Genomic DNA, 23,783 nt, shown 5'->3' on the forward strand with positions numbered 1-23,783 from the left:
CATTTATTCATTTGGCGTGCTTGTCGTTGTAAACAGCGAAATAAACATTTTTTTTGTGACTGAATTTTACACCCAGACATGCGTCTGATTTAGGAATTGTTTCTCCCAGATTTACACTGCAGTTGTTTTCTAACGGGAGCTTGTCTCCGGCAATGCTGTTCTTTCAGCCCACACTGACCAGCCGCAGTAAGAACCAAAGTAGGAATTGTAGTAGAACCTATAATCCGTGCATCTGCAGCTCTGGATCCCTTACACAACAGCGAAACACTCTCTTGCTTCCGGGAATCAAGGTTTGCGTTCCACTTCTGTTACCTATCACATTACTGCGTTCCACATAGTAAGGGGCGGCATAGGAAAACATTTTGCGCCCTTCCTCACTGCTGCGCATGCGCCCTGTACATCTCTCCATTGTGGTGCCTGCGAAAGCCAAGACGAGGTTGAGTAGACTCGTTTTGAATTTTCTGTCCTTTGGCGACTCACGCTGACTTCCCTTCTGTCAGAGGCCTGCGGGGGCCGTGTAGAGAGGAGGGTGGTGTTAGATTCTGTAGAGTTTCGTATTATTTTTAATGTGGAATTCGGGTTTAGGGTGACTGCACCTTCGGTGTTATTCTGTAGTCTTAAATATGGCGGAGAGCAGGAATTATATATTTTTGTGTATATGTATAGATACACGGGAAAATTCGAGTCTCATATGTTGGTTTATAGCGTACAAATGACATGTCTAAATAAGTCATGTCCAGTATTATTCCCCCCGGTTGCGATATATAGCCTCTACAGCGCCTGTACTAAAAGCTGTAATCTAACCATAGTTGATGTGTCACTTTTGATCATTTTGCCAATTCTGCTCCATTTATTTTTTAACTGGTCACAGTTTTGAGAGGCAGTTCTGTCTCTATAGAAGTTGCCATGTAAAAGCTTGTTAACTTTGGGCTTCCTGTTTTATCAATATGTGGCTGAAAATCTGCTAGATGTATAAGGGGTGGGTAAGAAAATCCTGTCAGACCAGTACTGCTTTGGCATGTTGATGTGGTTGTCTCAGGCTGGCACCCAGGCAGGCTGCTTAGGCCCATATTAGGTTTCAAATTGGCAGCTCATATGCTAGTTAAAGATGTTGTCAAACAAACAGATCAGTTTTTGAATGGGCTGCTAAGCCTAGGGCTTTTATGCTCATGAATATATTTTTAATTAGATCATCTGCATAGAATATTTTTTAATAAAAATATATTGATAATGTAACAATGCCTGTTTGGCATTCCATACATCCTTGAGTGACACAGATTATATAAACATCAGTCGTCAACTGGAGTCCACTAGTTATAATGTAGTTGCCAATTTTTCAAGGACAGTTCCGGGCTTTCACTAAAGTTGGCCATATGCTAAAATATCTGCTTGTTTGGTATCTTTCCTTGATATGGCCAGCGTGAGGTGGGTGATTTGGGCTGGCCATTGGGCCAAATGATCGGATCACAGCAGCCACAAATGCAGACTATTAAGACAAGTACTGCACCAAAGAGCCAATGTGACCCCAACCGAATCTTTAAACCAGGCTTACATATCTGGTAAATATTTGGCCAGATATCACTTGTGCAGGCCCATTGGAGGGCACCACACATGGGCCAATAAGCTGCCCACTCTGTCTGGAAGGACTAAATTGGTAACTTCTAATTGCCCTTCGTAGAAATCTGACCAACTGTACAGAAAGGCTTATCAATGACCAGTATAGTTTCTGATTTGTGGGACACCTGTTTTGTGGAAGATGCTGCATGTATCTGAATCTATATGTGAGAAATGTATTTTATGTTATGTATGCAAATTAATTTGCAGAATAAATATGCTCATGGGCTAGCCTTAACCGGGTAAAAAATTTCTAGTGCAAAATAATACAGTGGCTGCTAATCAGCAATTTGAAAAGTAGTGTACAAAGTACTATGGCCCCTTTATCTGTTGCTGCTTCTTACAATATATTAGCTTTTAGCATATGCTTGTATATATAACTTTATTTATAAAGCACTACAAGGATGCATAGCACTGTATAATCTTACAATATGCAAATGTGAACATGAACATATTATAATAAGTTTAATGAATAAGTATAAATACACAGAGAAGAGCCATGTTACATATAGTTACATAGGGTTGAAAAAAGACCATTGTCCATCAAGTTCAACCCATCCGAGTAAACCCAGCACACAACCTATACTAACCAATCTATACACTCACATACATAAACTATAAATACAACCACTAATACTAACTGTAGATATTAGTATCACAATAGCCTTGGATATTCTGCTTGTTCAAAAACTCATCCAGGCCCCTCTTAAAGGCATTAACAGAGTCTGCCATTACCACATCACTAGGAAGGGCATTCCACAGCCTCACTGCCCTCACCGTGAAAAACCACCTACGCTGCTTCAAATGGAAGCTCCGTTCCTCTAATCTAAAGGGGTGACCTCTGGTGCGCTGATTGTTTTTATGGGAAAAAAGAACATCCCCCAACTGCCTATAATCCCCTCTAATGTACTTGTACAGAGTAATCATGTCCCCTCGCAAGCGCCTCTTTTCCAGAGAAAACAACCCCAACCTCAACAGTCTAACCTCATAGCTTAAATCTTCCATCCCCTTTACCAGTTTAGTTGCACGTCTCTGCACTCTCTCCAGCTCATTAATATCCTTCTTAAGGACTGGAGCCCAAAACTGCACTGCATACTCAAGGTGAGGCCTTACCAGGGACCTATAAAGCGGCAAAAATATGTCCTCATCCCTTGAGTCAATGCCCTTTTTTATACAAGACAGCACTTTATTTGCTGTAGTAGCCACAGAATGACACTGCCTGGAATTGGACAACTTGTGATCTACAAAAACCCCTAGATCCTTCTCCATTAAGGATACCCCCAACACACTGCCATTCAGTAGATAGTTCGCGTTTATATTATTCCTACCATGTGGTATGAGAAACAGTAGAAAGGAGGTCCCTGCCCCATAGATCTTACAATCTAAGCGCATACATAGAGGTTGATTACAAAAAAAATCAGTATAATTGTTACTTGTGTGTTAAAGGACACGTGAAGTGTGTTTAGCTGGAGGGTGCCAAAATGCTTGGCAATACTCTGTGAAATAGGTCGCTAAGTTTTTCCCAGGCTGGGGCTCCTGTGAAGAGAGAACTCCACCAGCCTGTGATAAAAACTGAGCGCCATGTGGCCATTTTACTTACCTCTCTCCTGGTGGTCCAAATTTCCCCCAATGAATAACCTTTTTATGTCCTTTAAACATGTTTATGTAGAAGAATAATGGCCAGCATGCCCTTACTCTTATTACCCTGTGTGCCTGCACATTCCAAACACCAGCCGTGTGTTGCACCTTGTCTTTTTTCAAAAAAAGTGAAACCTAATTAGGTGAAGTGAAACCTTTAAAGAAGAAGGAAAGGCTAATAAAGAGTTAATCTCAAGATGCAGGCATACCTTCAGTTCTCTCAATTGTGCCCTTAAAGGAACAGTAACACCAAAAAATCAATGTGTATAAAAGGAACTACAGTATAATGTACTGATGCCCTGCACTGGTGCAACTGGTGTATTTGCTTTAGAAACATTACTATAGTTTAGTAAATGAAGCTGCTGTGTAGCCATGGGGGCAGCCATTTAAAAGAGAAAAGGCACTGGCACATAGCAGATAACAGATAAGTTCTGTACAATACAATGGTGTTTTATCTGTTATCTGCTATGTAACCTGTGCCTTTTCTCCTTTTTCCAGCTTGAATGGCTGCCCCCATGGCTACACAGCAGCTTTTTATATAAACTATAGAAGTGCTTCTGAAGCAAATGTGCAAATTTTACCAGTGCAGGGCAACAGTGCATTGTATTATGATTACTTAAAAACATTTTTATTTTTTGGTGTTACTGTTCCTTTAAGTCTCACGTTCAGATGACGGAAGCCTCATAGGAAAAAAAAAAAAAACGCTGAGCTCTGTAAAGAAAGTTCCCATAATGCCTCCCCTCCTGCAGCAAGACCCAAGTACATGCACAGTTTGTAAGACTATGAGGAAGCTTTCTGCTGATTGGCTCAGATCACACATTCCTAAGAGAGAGGGGAGAGAGCTGCATGTCTCTGGCACAGGAAAACAGAGACAACAAATCCTGTTTCTTTTGACAAAGAACTCAGTGCAGCGTTTCTGTGAGTGCTTATGGCTGTATTTACATAGACCTTTCTGATAAAACTTACTTAGTTTTTACCTTTTCTTCTTATAAATGATACCTGAGATTAATTTAAATGGCTTGTTCACCTTCCGAACACCTCAGTTTATTTGGTTTCAGATTGCAAAAGAATTTATTACACTGACCCCAGCCAATTAGACTAATGTATTTCATGCTTACTAAGCACTTAATCAGAGGCGCCAGAGGAAAACACCCATGTGTCTATTTATAAAGGTTTCAAAACATTTCCCCCAAGGTTAAAAGAATCATTTTTGAGACCGTGGGGCAGGGAATTTGTAATACAGGTATGGAAGCCCTTATCCGGAAACCAGTTATCCAGAAAGTTCCGAATTACAGAAAGGCCATCTGCCGTAGACTCCATTATAAGCAAATAATTAAAATTTTTAAAAATAATTTCCTTTTTTCTCTATAAAAATAAAACAGAACCTTGTACTTGATCCTAACTAAGGTATAATCAATCCTTATTGGAGGCAAAACAAGCCTATTGGGTTTGTTCAATATTCAAATGATTTTTAGCAGACTAAAGTTTTGGAGATCCAAATTACGGAAAGATCCCTTATCCAGAAAACCCCAGGTCCCGAGGATTCTGGATAAGAGGTCCCATACCTGTATTGCAAGGAGAGCATATACACTTGGTGACTTATTGTCCCTGATAAATATTATAGATGTAAGGTTTCTACAAACTCAACCCATGCAAATACAAATGCTGTGTGTGTTCCATAACGCTTTAACCCATAATTCCACTTTGCCCAAGGGGTCTGTTCCTTTAGGAACAGGGATCAACACTGAACACAAATGTGTACCCAGTAGGAAACACTAGATCAGTAAATGTATTCATTAATACATTAATTAATAGTGGAACTCATGGAACTGAACCACAAGGCAAATGTGATTAAAGGAGAAGGAAAGTCGTTTTGGTATTTTACTGCCAATAGATTTGCCACATTAGTGCCACCTAGAACATTATATTTATTCTGCAGAAACCATTACCATAACTGAGTAAACAGCTTTAGAAGCTTTCTCTGTTTGATTAAGATAGTAGCTGCCATTTTAGGTAGCTTCCTTCCTGCAGTCTCTAGCCATTCCTAAGGGAGGGGGAGCAGGAGAGGGGAGAGAGCTGCACAGTCTCTGGCCCCAGGAATTAAGGCTGTTTCTGAGAGAGAAAGTCAGACACTGGAACATCATGTTTACAAAAAAAGAGACAAAAAAATCCTGTGTTTCTTTTGATAGAGGACCCAGTGCAGCATTACTGTAAGTGGTTATGGCTGTATTTACATGGACCTTTCTGATAAAGCTTTTTTTTACCTTTCCTTCTCCTTTAAAAATTCCTACTGGTTAGAGTTTGTACATATACATTTTGTTTGCCATGCAGTTGTACTTGGCAGTACATTGAACTTATTTTGCCCCTGTTGGCCTGCACCCACAAAGGTGGAGTTAAACACTGAACACATAAAAAAAAAAAAAAATAAACAAGGGACATGTTTTTGTGTTCAGTTTTGATCTCCGCCCTGTGAGTTGCAGACACACCTGGCAGAATTAGATTCTTTATGACGTGCGTTGCTGAGTGCTGGAACAGATAAAACTGCACCACATGGCAAGTCTGCTTATAATACCCGTTGGTGCAGAGCATAACTTCACTACACTGTACAGCTGTTTGATTGTGATAGGTTATTGCAGCAAAAAATCTTTTATTTTTTTTTCTAAAATTGAAGTTGAAACTTTAATGTTTCTCCCTCTGGTGCTTCAGTCTGGCATCTCTGAACTGAAACAATTTGCTACATTACTTTTACAGGGTAACCCTTTTGAAATAAAAAAAAATAACAAGTGTTATAAAGGTGATACCTTTATTGGCTAACTAAGATAACCATGGCAAGCTTTCAGAACATTTTAGTTCCTTTTTAAAGATGATTACAATGAAGCTGTGGTGCTCTCTGATATACATACAACATTCAGCTCATAGATCAAATAACCAGAAAAAAGGAACAAACAGATAAGGTACAGGATAAAGTGGATCAAAGTGGCTTTATATAAATTAGGGTAAGTTACTGAAGTGTGAAGTAAAAGGAATTCCATGTGATTAACTGGTCCAGTGTCTCTACAGATGTTTGTATTTCTGGCTGGGTGGAGGCAGCGCTTAATCTAAATAATTCACCATAAATCCAAGGCCCATGTTTAGTCCCTTCTCAAGAGAGTTGAAAGTTTTCATAATTTGTACTCATTCTCTTTAAAAGTTTCCCTTAAGGACGAAGATTCTTAAATCGTTTATGGCGTGGTGAGGGCTGTTAAAATGGTTCCCTATTGGTGTGTCCAGTTTTTTTATTTGTTATTGTAAAGCCGTGGTGTGTATTTCTCTCAGGCATTGACCAGTCTCTCCTATGTACAGTTGTTATTTCAAAAGGGTTGACTGGCTAGCACCGTACATCAACTTTTCCTGCATATACTTTTGGTACATTTCTTCACAGCATCTGTGCAATGTTATTATTATTATTAACATTTATTTATAAAGCACCAACATATTCTGCAGCGCTGTACAATAGCTCTCCTTCCCAGAGGCTCCCAAAACAAAATTCATAAGTGCCGGGGTTTATTGTTAAATAAGCAATTAACAAGCGTGTAAATATTTCCACTGGTGTTTAGCTTAAGTTTAGCTAAAGCTTCTGTTGTACATGACATACAAGGTGTTTTTAATAAGTAAACCCTTATGGCAGTGGATATTCCTGTTGCTATTCTCTTGGCACTGTGATATTAGGTTCCTTTTCTTGGCCATTGCCCTAGTAGCCAATGATGCATTTAATATTACACCAATACATAATGTTCAATTAAAAGATCATATGGATCTTAAATATCTGAAGATTTGTAAATTCATAAAATCTATAAATGTTACAAAATTAACTATAAAACTATACCCATGAACAATGTAGGTCTCTATATAAATACACACACGCATATATATATGTATATATAACAGCTCAAATGTAAAATCCTGCTTTATCTAAATAAACCGTTTCATAAAAATATGTACCATTGGGTAATCCTAAATAGTACCAAAGTCTGCCCCCTGGGATCATACATGCCTCGGTGCACACAAACAAACCAAGGGCACACATTCATGTCTGGTTATACCAGCCTATTATTGGACACAGTTAACTTTTTGTTCAGCAGCTCTCTAGTTTATAGATTCAGCAGCTATCTTGTTGCTAGGGCAGGGGTGTCGAACTCAATCAGAGAAGGGGCCAAAATCTAAAATCCAGCCTAAATCGCGGGCCGAATGGTTTACTGAACAGTAATAAACTGACAATGTTAACCAGAAATGTGAATTTAAAATGAGTGAGTACCCCTCCATAGACAGTAGCCCCCACACACAGTGCCCCCAATTGCCCCCATAGAAAGTACCCCCAATTGCCCCCATAAACAGTACCCTCCATAGACAGTAGCCCCCACACAAAGTGCCCCCAATTGCCTCATACACAGTACCCCCCATAGACAGTAGACCCCACACACAGTGCCCCCATAGAAAGTACCCCCAATTGCCCCCATAAACAGTACCCTCCATAGACAGTAGCCCCCACACAAAGTGCCCCCAATTGCCTCATACACAGTACCCCCCATAGACAGTAGCCAGCCCGCACACACAGAGCCCCCACAGAAAGTACCCCCAACAGACCTGTGATGTCGGCGGCTCCTTCTGTCTTATGCCGCGGCAACAGGCACTACTATAAGGTTGCGCCTCGTCGCTGACGTGTGACGTCATACGCACGGGCGCAACCTTATAAAAGGGCCTGTTGCCGCGGCATAAGACAGAAGGAGCCGCTGGCGAAGACTTAGGGAGCGGCGGTACTGTGCATGCGTAATACATTGGCGCGAGATCACAAGCCTCCTATGACAGCGCGGTGCGGGCCACATTGCAAGGCCTGGCGGGCTGGATTTGGCCCGCGGGCCTTGTGTTTGACATGAGTGTGCTAGGGTGTAAACTACCATCACAAACAGGGAGTGGTTTGAATCAGAGACTGGTATATGAACAAGGGAGGACCTGAACAGAAAAATAAGATATAAAATTTAACAATAACAATATAACTGTAGCCTCACAGAACAATAGTTTTTGGCTGCCGGAGTCAGTGACCTCTATTTGAAAGCTGCAAAGAAGGCAAATCATTCAAAAACTCTAAAAAATAAATAATGAAGACCAATCGAAAGGTTGCTTAGAATTGGCCATTCTATAACATACTAAAGGTCAAAGGTGAACCACCCCTTTAAGTATTCATTCAGGGGTTAGTTTGCCTTTAGCAGATACAATATACATTTTAGATGTACGCATTTCTTGTGATAGTTGCATTCACAGAAGCCTTAGATTTTACCTAGACATAAAACAGACCAATCATGTTATTGGCAGCAGTAAAGGAGTGCTGTAACAAGATTATTTCTGTGTGCATCAGTTCCCCTTTAAATTAAACCTTATACAGGGTTTGACAACATTTCAGAAATGATATACTTTAACTAATATGACTATATTGAGCATGATGAGCATGATATAATTCCAGTTCAACCCTTAAAACATTTATACACCATAGCAGCACCTGTACAGACCTTGAGTCAGCCATGGCTGCCTGGGCATCATTTTACTTACCCGCCCTTGTGTAGACTCAGCTGTCATAGTTATAGTGGCTCTTGTGACTGGACAGTTTCAGCTGTTGTGCCAGTAGGTTTAGAGAATGAATCATGATTATTTAAACCTGGAGGACTCTTTCCAGTGTTGTGCCTAACAAAATGTACACAGTTCACTTCTAGGATTTATGTGGACATGGCAGCAGTGATGAAGTGTTATTGTGATAGTGATTCTAGTTCATAGTTTCCCAAACTGTTTCCCCCCTAGGTAGGTACAAGGAATTTGGAGCATGGCCTCAGTGAGTTTTGGGGTGAGAGCTGATTTTGTGCACTGAATACTCATGAAATTAGTGTAAGAATGTCACTGTACCCTTGTCATTAGCTAAAAAAGCTCTGTCCAAATGAAATTGAATCAGACAGTCTAATAACTTCTATCTACTTATTTATAGAATATACTATCGCTTGGCTTGTGGCACACAGGGAGCCCAAGAAGTGCCCCTAACCAAGCAAGGAGACTTTCATTAGTTGCAGCGACAACCATCTGTCACCATGCATTTGATCATTTGTGCCGAAATCCGCATGTCACCTCTGGTGATAGATGGTTTCCAGTAAAAAAAAAAAAAAAGGAAAAGCTTCTCTGCACTGCAGAATATGTCCCATGTGCCTTGAACCTTAGAACTTTTCTTTCTAATTTTTATTTAGGAACCATTTAAAGGACGTCAACCCCAAAAATAATTTTTTGCCTAATAAAAGAAAACATAATTCTAAGCAACTTTCCAATATCAATTGATTAAAAATTATTAGTGCTTTAGAAAGTTATTTGTAAATGTAATTGCTAGAGAAAGCAGCATTTGCTGAACTCTTGGTTGTTACTTTTTAAACAGAATTGCAAGTGCCAGGCCCCTCCAGCAAGGCAGGTATGTAAAATCTACTGCCTTGTGTTACATTGTTTCAAACACCAGAGCCACCCGGGCAGAGGATAGAAAGGACAGACAAACACTGCTTTTCACAGCAGTTATATATACAAATAACTAAAAAACCATTACAAGTATGTAATGAATGTATATTGCAAAGTTGCTTAGAATTGTGTTTTCTTTTATTAGGCAAAACTTATTTTTTGGGGTTTACATGTCCTTTAAGAAAGTTTGTAGTTATTTATTAAGCTAAAAGAGGAGTGTGCCCACTTTACAATAAAGTGTTGTTATACTAAATGATTCTTCTTTTATCATATTCCAGGCCACACGGATATGGAAAGTAATGGACTGGACGTTGATGTACTGACTCGGCCTGCAGACTTGTTGATCACTTGTACCAATACAGAGGATAATGCTGATCTGGATGATGGGGTTCTCAAGGTCAGCAATTTGAAAGATTTAGTGGAATGTATTAATTTAGTTAAATTAAGCTTACTTTGTTACTAGCTAAATGGGCAAACTTCATATGAGACAGCTACAGTACTTTAGCTGTTGGTTGACTATAGGTTGGGTGGGCAGGCAAATTAGCTTCTGTTTGTGACTTTAAAGAGAGACTGACATTGTCTTTAATTGCTATTTTATAATTTTTCCATAAAACTATTTGCCTGATGCATTACCTATCTTGTCCTCTATTTTCCTCTATGAGGGGACTGCCATATTTGTGTAGCAGCAGTCTGTTAGCATTAGAAGCTATAACTGACAGTTTAAGAAGGGAGAGTGAGGTTGGCTAAACAGGTTTAGGAACTTCAAGTAACACTTACGTAAGCAGACCTATCAATTCAAAATTATCAGCATGACCTATAGGTAACTTTTAATGTATGTTGATATTTTGAAGAGTAGTTTTTTTAGTGTCACTTTAAGTAGCAGATTACAGCCGGAATGAATTGAGAGAGAACAAGGAGTAGGAAATTTGTTTTGTCTTTGGTTAAATCACTAAGGAAGCCTTAATTCTGGAGGCCTGAACAAGCCACTTAGTCTACCTGGGTGTAAGAATTAAAGGAGGCATATTGGATAAATGGGAAAAAAAGGTAATTTTGTAGGCAATTATGAATAATATCCAGTGCTGGTTTCACTTTGGGCTAAACATTAACCCTATCTGTAACAATGGCCCCTTTATTGGAGCTCCCTATAGATCCTATCACTTCTCTGTCCGAGTTTGAAATGAAGAGTGGGCGTGTCCTAACGGTCCCTGCCAGAAGCACAGTAGGAGGGGGAGAGCCAATCACAGCCCTGCAGTCACACAAGCAAAGACCGGCTTTAGTTCCCTATCAGTTCAGCCTAGCTGCTGATTGGTTCCTATCCTACAGTGCAGGGTACAGAGGGCCGCCGGCTCCCCAGCTCATCCAGAGAATTCAGTCAGCAGGAAGTGAAACAGATGGGCGGGGCTAGTGGGGTTTTTGTGGAATTTCTCAATAAATCAGTCAGAAACACAACTTTTTTAAGCACAATCCTTCTATATCTAGAGGAGTATAATTCACTGGTACATTCATAATTTTTATAAAAACACAGATGCTCAATGCCATAGTGGCTGCTGTAATAAGGGTAATGGCACCCAGGGTGTTTTGTTGCCTGCACGGTAGCCTGGGTAACAAAACTCCCACAAATACCTTTGTATTGAAGACAATTGGGTTCATGTATGCTTGCCAGTAGAATCATGTTATAACATTAAAGGAGACATATCCTATAAAAATTATGAATGTACCAGGGAATTATACTCCTCTAGATATAGAAGGATTGTGCTTAAAAAAGTTGTGTTTCTGACTGATTTATTGAGAAATTCCACAAAAACCCCACTAGCCCCGCCCATCTGTTCCACTTCCTGCTGGCTGAATTCTCTGGATGAACTGGGGAGCTGGCGGCCCTCTGTACCCTGCACTGTAGGATAGGAACTAATCAGCAGCTAGGCTGACCTGATAGGGAACTGAAGCCTGTCTGTGCTTGTGTGAGTGCAGGGCTGTGATTAGCTCTCCCCCTCCTACTGTGCTTCTGGCAGGGACCGTTAGGACACGCCCACTCTTCATTTCAAACTCGGACAGAGAAGTGATAGGATCTATAGGGAGCTCCAATAAAGGGGCCATTGTTACAGATAGGGTTAATTTTTAGCACAAAGTGAAACCAGCACCGGATATTATTCATAATTGCCTACAAAATTACCTTTTTTTCCCCATTTATCCAATATGTCTCCTTTAAAATGTTGCCTTCTGCATTTTTATCTCATAACATGATTCTGCTGGCAAGCATACACGCAGGAGGACACAATTTCTTTTGGTTGAAGTCTTTGGCAATGCTGTGCTTAAAAAAACAAAATGTATATTAAATGTAGTCCAAACTACTAGTATATGTCACAGGAGATATCAGCATTGTGGCTTCCAAGAAAACATTTTTAGAAATCTTTTATAAATAAACGTCAATATAAGAGATGCACCAAATCCCAGATTAAGCCAAATCTAAGCCTTTTCTAGCACCATTTGGATTTGATGCTGTGTGCCCGGCCTAACCGAATCTGAACTGTTCCCCCCCTTCACATATGCAAACTAGGGTTCAGGATTCGCCCAAATTCTTGAAATATTTAGGTTAGGTTTTAAATTCCAAAAGACTGGATTTGGTGCATCTCCAACCAATATGTAGCAAACTGTTAACTGTGTATTTTTAAACTGATAATATTTGCTTCTTTTAGAATACTGCAAACCAAATATCGACCCTCACTGAGCAGTACCATTTTATAGATCAAAGTGGAAATACCATCCACTATGCAATTCAGGCAGTGCCTGGTGCCAACCCCCAAATGGTAAGCATATCTTTTTAAAAATTGCAGTTGTGCAAGTAGTCATATCCTTTGCAAGGGATTCCATTCATAATAATCTTATATTTAGGATTTTATAGTAACTTCCTTTTGCCATTTGTTGTTGAAGATGATCCTTACCAGTGAATCAGAAAATGGGCAAGTGTTCCATGTCATTCCTTCCAGTCAGTCAGGAACAACTCAGTTTGTTATTCCACAGGGGCAGGACATAGATGGTAAGTAGGCTACAACATTTTATCAACTTAGATTAAAGTTTTTATTACTGAGCACTAGTATTAATATCACCTGAATATGAAACTAGTATTTCACGGTGTGCAGTGGTGGTGGTTTACTATGCTGAATCTGACCCTATTCTAGGGTGACCAGATCACTTGAAAATTCAGAGGGGCTGCATTGATTGCAATTAAATGTAAATGCAATCAGTTCAGCCCTGCAACATGTATTTATTAGATGTGTCACTGAATTTTCAAGTGATCTGGACACCCTATTTTTATGACACTGACAAATTTTGAAATTGAAATATAGAAAGTTATAGAAATTCTCCACAGAGAATGTAAACGTTACAATTAAACTAAACAACTTTCTATTATTCATTCATTAAATTTTTTTAGTGCTTTTGACTTTTTTTTGAAAATGTAATTGCTATTGAAGGGCAGAATATATGTGTCTTTCACTACTTGCCTGACTACAGAACCAATGTAGCAAAAGTCTCCTGCAGCCTGTTCCCACAATGCTTTGGATACTTCAGCAATCCAAAGGCAAAGGTAGAAAATGAGGAGCGCATTGCGGCAGAGGCTAAGACTAATAACCCCAAACAGTTTTTAAAGCATATTAATAGTAAAAAGATGTGGGTTAAGAGTGTGGCTACTTTAAATGGTAGTAACAATGTGGTTATAATGGATACAGAACATGCTAAATCCATTATTTTCTTCAGTGTATACAATAGAGGAGCCTGAGTCCTAAGACCCACCCGATAGCTGTACTGTTTACTCAACTCAACTGACTCAGTCTAGTCAGTGATTGACGTAGGACATGGTACATAAAAGTTTAATCAAAGTTAATGTGAACAAGGTGCCAAGGCCAGATGGAATACACCCTCGGGTACTGAGAGAGCTTAGTTCAGTTTTAGACCGGCCTCTACTTCTGATTTTCTCAGACTCACTTTCACCTGGTAGGGTACCTATGGATTGGAGGAAGGCTGATGTAAATACTGTACTTAAAAAGGGATTATGATCTCAGCCTGGCAATTATAGGCCAGTAAGTTTGACATTTGTGGTTGGAAAGTTATTTGAAGGCATGTCAACCCCAAAAAAATGTTTTTGCATAATAAGAGAAAACAAAATTCTAAGCAATTTTCCAGTATGAAATAATTAAAAATTTGTAGCGCTTTAAAAGTTATTTGTAAATGTAATTGCTATTGAAATCAGCATTTGCTGAACTCCTGGTTGCTACTTTTTAAACAATGTTGCAGTCTTCTCCAGCAAGACAGGTCTGTCAATCTGCTGCCTTGTTGTTACATTGTTTCAACAGTCAGAGCCACCAGGGGAGAGAATAGAAAAGGACAAACACTGCTTTTACTAGCAGCTATATAGACAAATAACTCACAAAAATGACAAATCTGTAATAAATGTATATTGCAAAGCTGCTTATAATTGTGTTTGCTTTTATTAGGCAAAAAATTATATTTTGCATTGCCTTGTCCTTTAAGGGAAAACCTTTAAAATTATGTTTTGAAGAATGGCATTTTGAGCAGTAATCAGCATGGTATTTTGAAGGACAGGTAATGTCAGACAAATTTGATTGTTTTTTATGATGAGGTTTGTAACCAGTTGTACAGTGGGGTTGCAGTAGATCTATTTGGATTTTGCCAAAGCGATTGATACAGAGCCCCACAAACAACTGCTTTCTAAACTAAGGTCTGTTGGTCTTAGTGAAGTCGTTTGCACATGGATAGGAAACTGACTACAGGATCGGGTGGTTGTTAATGGTACATTCTCTACTTGGCGTACGGTTCTTAGTTGGGGCCCTCAGGGTTTTGTACTGGGTCCACTTCTATTTAACTTGTCCGTTAATGACTTAAGGGAGGGTATTGTAAGTAATATATCAGTGTTTTCAATGACACAAAACTCTGCAGTCCAATTGATTCCATCTAGGATGTTGCATCCTTGCAGCAGAAGGTTATATGATGGACATGTGCCTTTTTTTCAACCTAACTTACTATGTTACTATGTATGTTTTATCTCATCTGTTAATCACAGAACATGCAAGTGATTGTGAAATCTTTGCTGGAGATGATCTACCTACTGAATAGAATGTTTCGGTGGTACATGAAATCACAGCCAGCAGTGCAAAAGACAGATTCACCATCACATATCCAAATAACTTCGCCTTGAAATAAGCTTTTGATGTAGACTGCAGTATTCTAAGAATATTTGCAATTAGTCTTTGCTTTTTTGAGGTTCTTGAAATATTTATATTTTTTGTTCTGTGATACTCAAGACTGGTCAGCAATCTAGGGCTTAATACATGTAGCAACCAGACCATAGATAAGAAGCCAGAATGGAAGATACTCAATAAGCAACTCCAACAACCGCACAGCATTTTCAGTTGCAAGCTGGAAAGAGAGTAATAAGACCATTTTAAAAAGTTGCTTAGAAGAGATTTATCTACAACCTACTGAAAGTTAATTTAAAGGTTAACTTACCCATTAATTAATATATATTGAAATGTTGCTTAGAATTACATTTTCTTGTGTAATGCAAAAAACATTTTGTTATTTTTTGGGTGGACATCCATTTCAATATTGTATATTATCTAGTGAAAGGAAAACTGAAGGAAAGACAACTTTTTTACCTGCCAGTGACTGCACACATTTTTTTATTTGTTGTAAACCAGCCACTTTGATTTGAGGTTGCTGTGTGCCTCTACTTTGCATCAGCACTGGTTCCTCACCTGTGTTTGTCCAACCAAATCAAGGCCAAGTTAGGTATTAGGTGAAACTGGAAGTAGTGGGTCAACCAACTGCAGAAATGTACTACAGAGCTGTCAGGAGTTGCTATAAAATGCAGACTCTAAGCAGCCCCATCTACATAAAAATGTAAACTGTTTATTATTATTCTGTACTTTCAACTATTGTTGAACTACAGTGCCAGCGGAAGTGGCAGCTAATGGTATATCAACAACATGTCCAGGTATAACAACTGTGCAAAGGAGTGTTCATCTTTCTGTCCCTGCAGTAAGATAAGTTGTTGAGCTAGTGGAACGGCCTACAACTAGCAATGCAAACTGCACAGTCACAGGCAACATTTACCCTAAGCTTTAGCAGAAAATCAGCCATTAGCTTTAAGAGAGAGCCTAGTAAAGTGTATAGTAATGTTTGATTGACTACTATGGGTTATGGGATTGGAAACAAATGTATCTTTGTTTTTAGCTTTATCTGGATGTAATTATAATTATTTGTCATGCTGTCATTTTAATTTATAGCACTCTTCATATAGTGATTAAGATATTCCAAGATATTTAATAGCAGCTCCGCATGTTCAATATGGAGAACAGTAGGTAATAGCCTACAATCTAGCATTGGTGCATTCTTATTGTTCTTATTATCCTAACATTGTTACTTTACTTCTGTTTAAAGAGCAGCTGCAACAGAATGAAAGCACTGAAAATCTGCAGGTAGTAGCAGGCAACACTGTGACAGAAAATGCAGCCAGCTTTATTATTCATTCCAATGCATCAATGGCCATATCAAAGATACCATCTGAGAGGTAAGCTAAACTGTATGCATAAGGCATGGAAAGGGCACATGGTACAGGTATGGGATCCCTTATCCGGAAATCTGTTATCCAGAAAGTTCCGAATTATGGAAAAGCCATCTCCCATAGACTCCATTAAAAGCAGATAATTCTAATTTTTAAAAATGTTGTAATAATAAAACAGTACCTTGTACTTGATCCCAACCATGATCTAATTAATCCTTATTGGAGGCAAAACAAGCCTATTGGGTTTATTCAATATTTTAATGATTTTTAGCAGACTTAAGTTATGGAGATCCAAATTACAGAAAGATCCCTTATCCGGAAAACCCCAGGTCCCAAGCATTCTGGATAACAGGTCCCATACCTAGTAAGAACACACCATCCACTCTCTTCCACACTATAACTGCAATTACAGTGATCTGTGAGAAAACACATGTATTTTTGTGCAGACATACTAAAGTATCGATTTTCACACCAAAATCAACCCGTGAATGGGTTTACAAGCCAATGCTGTTCCTCTCAGTACATTTGTAGACATGTGGGGAAGAGAGTCAATTGCATTTTCTTTGCTGGCACATGAATATAAAATAAAATTTGTATATAAAATTCAGAATGCAATGCTGATTACTTATTTTAGATTTGAATTGCACTGTAGCACGAATTGCACAAAACCAGTGTATCCTCAGTACAGTATTCTCAGATTACAGGGGTTGTCCACCTAATAATTTTATTAATGAAAGAAAATGTCATTCTTAGTCGGTTTCAAAGTTATCAAACATCTTCAGTAATGTTATGGTTATAAATAAAGAAGCAATTGAAAGCAACTGCTTACAGTTGCATCTTTATTTATTTAACATCATTGAAATGTTTAATATCCTTGAAAGTCTTTCCTTTACTATTTTTTTCCCAGTTTACACAGAAAAAGTGTAGCAGGAATCACCCTCCAGTTACCACAATACCTTCTATTCTCCTGCATCTCAAGGCTTTTAATAACAGAACATGGTAGGAAAGAGCAGTTCCTTTGAACTGCAATTACATTTACAAGTTAATTTTAAATAATTGATAATCTTTAATGAGTATATATGAGAAAGTTTCTTAAAAATTACATTCTCCTTCATAGTGAAAAAAACAGTTATTGTGTGAACATCCGCTTTAGGAAGCATCAGCTTCTTTGACACATGCAACTTCACTTTCTTCTTTTAAATATTTTATCTCTAAACCCCTAAGCTCAGCATCTTACCAGCAGTCAGGGTCAGACCAGGCTCACCGAGCTCCCCCCCCCCTCGCCGCCAGGGTGTGCTTCCCCTAGTGCACATAAAAAACCTTTGGGCACATCGGAAAAGGAAGATCCGTGGCCTGGGGGAGCGCCATTTGGCCCAGTCTGACCCTGCCAGCAGCCCAATGCACAGTGAACATATGCAGTGACACGTAAATCTGAGGGCTGCTGAACCACTGGACTGAAACAGTAAGTTCAGTATATAATATTAATTATTTTAGGCACATTTTTTATTTTCATTCTACTTTAAACACATACATAAAACAGGAGCAAGTATGCCTTAAAAAAAATGCTCTTTACAAGTCCACAGTTATTGTAAGACTAGGATTTCTTCACACTAAAACAAAACAGGATTTAACATTAACAGGATTTAACATGAGTAGACATATTATTAATTTCTAGTCTGTATATGTAAACATCTTTCTCTTTAAAGCTGAACTTCAGGTTATGATTGCATTGTGTTTGGGTACACAGATCTTTTGTGTTTAGCCATCTTTTACTTGTTGTCTAAACAAAGCCACACCTGATCTGTTAGATAACACATATTCAGAAACTTCCTCCATGAACTTTTATGGTAATCTGCTAACCCTGCATGGAATCCCAGGTCAGAAGGTTATTAGAGGTATGGGATCCCTTATCCGAAAAAACCCGTTATCCACAAAGTTCCAAATTACAGAAAGGCCATCTCCCATAATTTCCTTTTTCTCTGTAATAATAAAACAGTAGCTTGTACTTGATCCCAACTAAGATATAATTAATCCTTATTAGAGGCAAAACAAGCTTATTGAGTTTATTTAATATTTAAGACTTAAGTTATAGAGATCCAAATTACGGAAAGATCCCTTCTTCGGAAAACCCCAGGTCCCGAGCATTTTGGATAACAGGTCCCATACCTGTACTTGAAAACATGGCAGAGAGTATTTTTTAATGATATTTGCCTTACCCACAATTCAAAATTCCAAACCCTATAGAGGGGCAATGGTGAGCTTTTGAAAATATACTACAAATTTGAAAATGAAGCAATTATCTGATTTGTTGCTATGGGAAACTGAATGGTGCAGTTGAAGAAAGGTTTCATTGTATATTTACCCCTACTTTCTTAATTCTTCACAGCAACTATGGGAGAGAAAGAATATACTAATAACTCAGATTCTCCCTCCCAGTTAAACTGCTTGTATTTTGAACTTCTCTTTATGTATTGTGCTTGAGACATCGTAAAAGGAAGGGGCTCATTATCTCTCTTGTTACACTCCTCTTATTCAAGGAACGGGATGTAAGGGTAAAAATAAAGGCTTGATTCATTTGCGCTTGTGTTCTTCCATTTCTATTAATTAATTCTCTTAATTAAAAAAATCAAGAGGCCACAAACAAAGGATCTTCTGATTTTCTAAATTAGCTGAAGCTGTTCTTTGCCGCTCCCAAAGTTTCTCCCCCTGAGCCAAGAGGGCCTGCTGACCACCTGCTTGTGACAGTGGATCAATCCCACAATTGATGAAGAAAGCAGTTCTGAGCAATTTGGCAGAATCTTGCCAACCAATCATATCAAACACATGCACTTTAACCATAATGGACAATGCATGAGCAGGTTTCAAAGAAACAGCTGGAAAATCTCCTATGACTATGAGTAGTCATCTTAACAAAAACTTTATCAAACAAAAAAAATCAAAACCAAGAGGTTATAAGCTTACTGGATGTTGATATTCATTTATCTAAAGGTAACCATCACCTGTAATGGCAAAAGTTGAACACATACCTTTAAATACAAGTCACATGCTAGATTTCAGTAATTTTCTACAAATATTTTCTATTTGGTCAGGTTAAAAATGTCAACTTTTTTTTATATATATTTTATTTTTGTAATATTTTTTTTTTATTTAGGTCACCTACAGAGTTGTTCCAAAAACCTCTCCTACCACTGCCAACAAACATTCCTGTTTGGGCTCGTCGTCTCAGGAACTGTGAGGTGCGCCATTAAATAGCATTTTTGCATGTTACTGATGGAAAAAATTCTAAGCAAGATTGTGCGTTTCTTTTAAACCACATCAATTTTTTTTCATGTTAATACTTTTCACAGTTTTCTAAAATGTAAGTTATTTGTGTCATTTCTATTTTTTCCGGTGCAAGTTCTGCAAGGGCAATGGTGCAAAGGGCAGTTCTGGAAGTTTTATTGCCAAAGCTATTTCCAGCTCAGGACTGCCCACCATTCCAAGTGATTGCCACTGAAATGATTAAACGGGCTCCAGTCTGCCCCACCCAAGCTGGAAATTGCTGGGGCAATAAAATGCCCAGAATCATCCCATGTGCCATTGTATGTCAACAAGCAGTGTTTATTTGTGAAAGAACAGACACAGTACGCAGTTTAAACCATCATTCCACAGGATCCGAATTGTACTGAGTTTTTGCAATTTTATCTTATTCATATCCAGAAAATAGGAGACTCTTACCGTGGTTACTGCTTAAGTGAGAATGAGCTAATGAGCATTTTAGCACTACACAAACAGCAAACACAGAGTGTTTGGGGAACCCGCCAGTCTCCTAGTCCTGCTAAACCAGCTACAAGACTTATGTGGAAGTCACAGTATGTTCCATATGACGGAATTCCTTTTGTTAATGCAGGTAATTGTGATAATGTCATAATCTAATCTGTTAACACAAATTGGAATATATAGTCAGCTTTAATTAATCCAGTTCAAGAATCACTATGGGGCAGGTACACTATCTGCAACAGCCTCTGTATGGTACTAGAGATAGTTAGTATGCCACTGTAAGGAAAAAAAAAAAACAAGTAGGAACAATTCTGTGGCAAATGCCACAGTTGCTACAGACAGTAAGTTGCTATAGACAATTTACGATTTAATGGGCTGTTGAGGGGCCATTTGGGCCTCTGTATACTTAAAATGCCAGGCCTGATTCAGATGTTTTTCTGTTACAAGAAAATGAGGTTTATATATCTTATCTAAGTGAGTTTTGCTTCCATTCATTTATGTAATGTAACACATTCAAACATATTCTCGCTTTCTTGTACTTCCCTACAGGCTGAGTGTAATTCTGTAAAAATTAATCTTTACTAAAAGAATAGGTAAAGGTTACTCACAGTAACTGTTAGTGGTTAACAAAATACCTGGAACTTCCCATTCAGAATGCCTTAATGCTTCCCATTTTCTTTAAAGGAGAACTAAAGCCTAACTAAAGACGTAGGCTAGAAATGTTGTAAATTATGTTTTGTGCTTCTGTACCAGCCCAAGCCAACCACTGCCTTTAGCAATAAAGATCCGTGTCTCCAAAGATGCTCCTGGGAGCCTTTTTTTTCTGCTGATTCACTTCACATGCTCTGTGCTGCTGTCAGTTATTGAGTTTAGGGACCAACTCAAAATATACTGTTTATATAGGATATACCTGTAAATGTCATAATATAAGGCTGATTAGTAATTAACACAGATGATTACTGCATGGCAGCTCTGAAACCAGTGCTATTAGCATCAGACTTTAATCATCAGCCCATTAGGATCAGCTAATATGGCAGACAAACATCATTTTCTTTGCTTGATAATGTTTGTCGCAGACACTTCTAACAGAGGTAGAAAAGTATGTCCAGTATGATCACCCCCTGTGACAACTTTAAAGGACTGAATTATTACTACTATAGAGATGTAGAACCTTTAGGTTGGTTCAATAAGTTCATTACATAAAATATGGGATGTCTAGCCATATTCCTTTTTTGGGTTTAGTTCTCCTTTTTTATTATTATTATTATTATTAACATTTATTTATAAAGCGCCAACATATTCCGCAGCGCTGTACAATAAGTTCTCCTTTAATGAAAGTCACATATCAATACAGGTACAATATGAGCGGTCCAGAAAATAAAGATAAATTAAAAAATAAGAATAATGAATAAAATCCTTACAGTAGAAGGATGGATATAGCAAAACAAGAATGCTAGTCCAGTGGGAACGTTGATTAGAATAAGTCAGTCTAGCTAATAAAAAGATGAACATCCTTATGAACAAGTGTCCCCCTGAATGTGTAGTAGAATGTTTAGCTTTATTTAGCCTGCCATATAGCTCAGCTGGAATTGGCATGGTCAAATTGGTGAGCTCTTAAGAAGCAATTATATCCCTACAAGCTTTGGTATTTGCACCTTCATAAATCTAAACATTGAGATGTGACTCATTTGTTTCACACTTGACGAAGGGCATGCTTGCCCAAAACATGTAGTGTAGTACATTGCTAATAAATGCACTTTGCAGCAGAGTTCTGCTCCTTAGCTTCCTCCACTTCATTTATCCAAAGTCTGCTGTCTTATTTGCTTCCCCCCTGGTTCAAGTACTTCACTGTGGGGTGCTTGGAAAGCAGTCTCTTTAGTCCATTGTACATTGTATTACAGTGCAGATCGGTATTTAGGTTTGCTGTTGCCTTTAATCTGCACATGTTTGAAGTTATCCTGGATGTTACTACATTTGCAGACAGAACAAGCACAGTAAAAGAAATAGCCTGTGTATGGCTATGATCAGTTTTCTTTGAGACATAAAAGAACTGGATATATGATGGTATTATTGATGGCAGTGTCTCCTCTGAACCTGAAAGCTTACAGTCCGTTTTTATCTGTGGTAGACAGTTCCCATTAAAGTCAAAGGGAAGCAGCATAGGCATGTGTTTTTTTCCGCTGAGATATGCAGGTAAATGTCTTATGTGGCACTAGCCTAAATATATGGGAATCACTAACTAGTAAATACTATTTGCTAATTACTGCATATTTGTGCTGCTTCAAATTTGTTTTGGCAGTAACTAAAATTGCTGTTGCTTAGCTGCCTCCAAATAAACACACATGCCAACAACAAATCAGCAACTGAAAAAATAAAGATCTTCATCAAGATCAGCAAAATAACTGGAGGGCATTCTGATAGTTAACAGATCCGTGTTGTAGTTCTTAGTTAAGCATATGAGTGCCATCTTATCCTCTGAAAAGTAGCCTACAAAATCCTTTATTCAATAATGGTGACGGCATTAGTTAATCAAAGTAGTAATCAACCTTTAGGTATTTTGCTTTTATAGGCGTTTGATTTTAAATGGAAGAACTTGGAAGAGTCACCCTGCAAGTGCTGATCTGCTGCTGTCATGTCATATGTTGTTTGTCATGGCACTGACAAGATTCAAAATTCAGTTTAAGCAGATGAATGAAATCTTGTTATTATAAGACATGAATACAGCAACTGCGGCACATCAAAGCCTTATTACAAACAGTATGATTTGCCTCAAGATTTCAGCTAGAATAAAAATATTAAAGTGGCATATGAAAACCAAACAGTTAAAGGTTTTGCTTCTGGGATTGCAGTGCCTTTAAACTCTTTCTAGCAACCACTAAACAATTATGAACTGGGAGAACTTCCAGTTCTCCATTTTATCAAAACATATTTTATATGTATACTTGCTTGTAGGGAGCAGAGCAATCGTTATGGAATGTCAGTATGGGCCACGAAGAAAAGGAGCCCAACCCAAAAAGAGCGCTGAGAATGACAACATGTCTGGGGGACTGTACAAAGCAACTTGTCCTGCAAGGTAGGGCTTCCCTTACCTGGTAGCTCTGTAGGAAACTACATACACCATTGATTTATTCTCACAGCCAGCCTTAAAGGGACAGTAACACTAAAATATGAAAGTGTATAAAAGTAATTACAATATAATGTAATGCTGCCCTGTACTGGTACAACTGGTGTGTTTTCCTTAGATAGACTACTATAGTTTATATAATAAAGCTTCTGTGTAGCCATGGGGGCAGCCATTCAAAGGAGAAAAGGCACAGGTTACTTAGCAGATAACAGATAAAACCCCATTATATTCTACAAAGCTTATCTGTTATCTGCTATGTGCCTGTGCCTTTTCTCCTTTTTCCCAGCTTCAATGGCTGCCCCCGTGTTGACATAGCTGCTCATTTATATAAACTATAGTAGCATTTCTGTTGCAAACTTACCAGTTTTACCAGCGCAGGGCAACTGTACATTATATTTTAATTATTTTAAAACACTTTCATTTTTTGGTGTTACTGTTCCTTTAATGTATCATGGTTTGACAAATCTTAATTCATCTTACAGTGCTGAATAGCAGCTCCAACCTGGCTAAAGGAAAGTCACAATACTGAAGCTTGAATGAATCTGAAAC

General features: G+C 38.4%; 1 protein-coding gene across 5 annotated transcripts in view; it reads left to right on the plus strand.

Annotated features, from left to right (window-relative positions):
- The first annotated feature begins 209 nt into the window (after positions 1-209).
- Positions 210-23,783, plus strand: part of carf (calcium responsive transcription factor) — a 35,589-nt gene continuing 12,015 nt past the window's right edge. Inside the window, exons 1-8 of one of the 5 annotated variants that reach the window (XM_031892861.1) lie at positions 210-290; positions 10,050-10,168; positions 12,465-12,575; positions 12,661-12,805; positions 16,228-16,357; positions 19,503-19,587; positions 20,051-20,240; positions 23,063-23,183. In XM_031892861.1, the coding sequence (XP_031748721.1) occupies positions 10,061-10,168; positions 12,465-12,575; positions 12,661-12,805; positions 16,228-16,357; positions 19,503-19,587; positions 20,051-20,240; positions 23,063-23,183 (890 nt within the window). In that variant the 5' untranslated portion in view covers positions 210-290; positions 10,050-10,060. Of the gene's footprint in view, positions 291-350; positions 437-8,466; positions 9,125-10,049; positions 10,169-12,464; positions 12,576-12,660; positions 12,806-16,227; positions 16,358-19,502; positions 19,588-20,050; positions 20,241-23,062; positions 23,184-23,783 lie in introns of those variants that run through there. The other 4 variants (XM_031892860.1, XM_012971179.3, XM_031892862.1 and 1 more) reach the window with 4 other exon arrangements.

Source organism: Xenopus tropicalis, chromosome 9 (genome assembly GCF_000004195.4).
Source record: "Xenopus tropicalis strain Nigerian chromosome 9, UCB_Xtro_10.0, whole genome shotgun sequence".
In the NCBI taxonomy this organism is placed as follows: Eukaryota; Metazoa; Chordata; class Amphibia; order Anura; family Pipidae; genus Xenopus; species Xenopus tropicalis.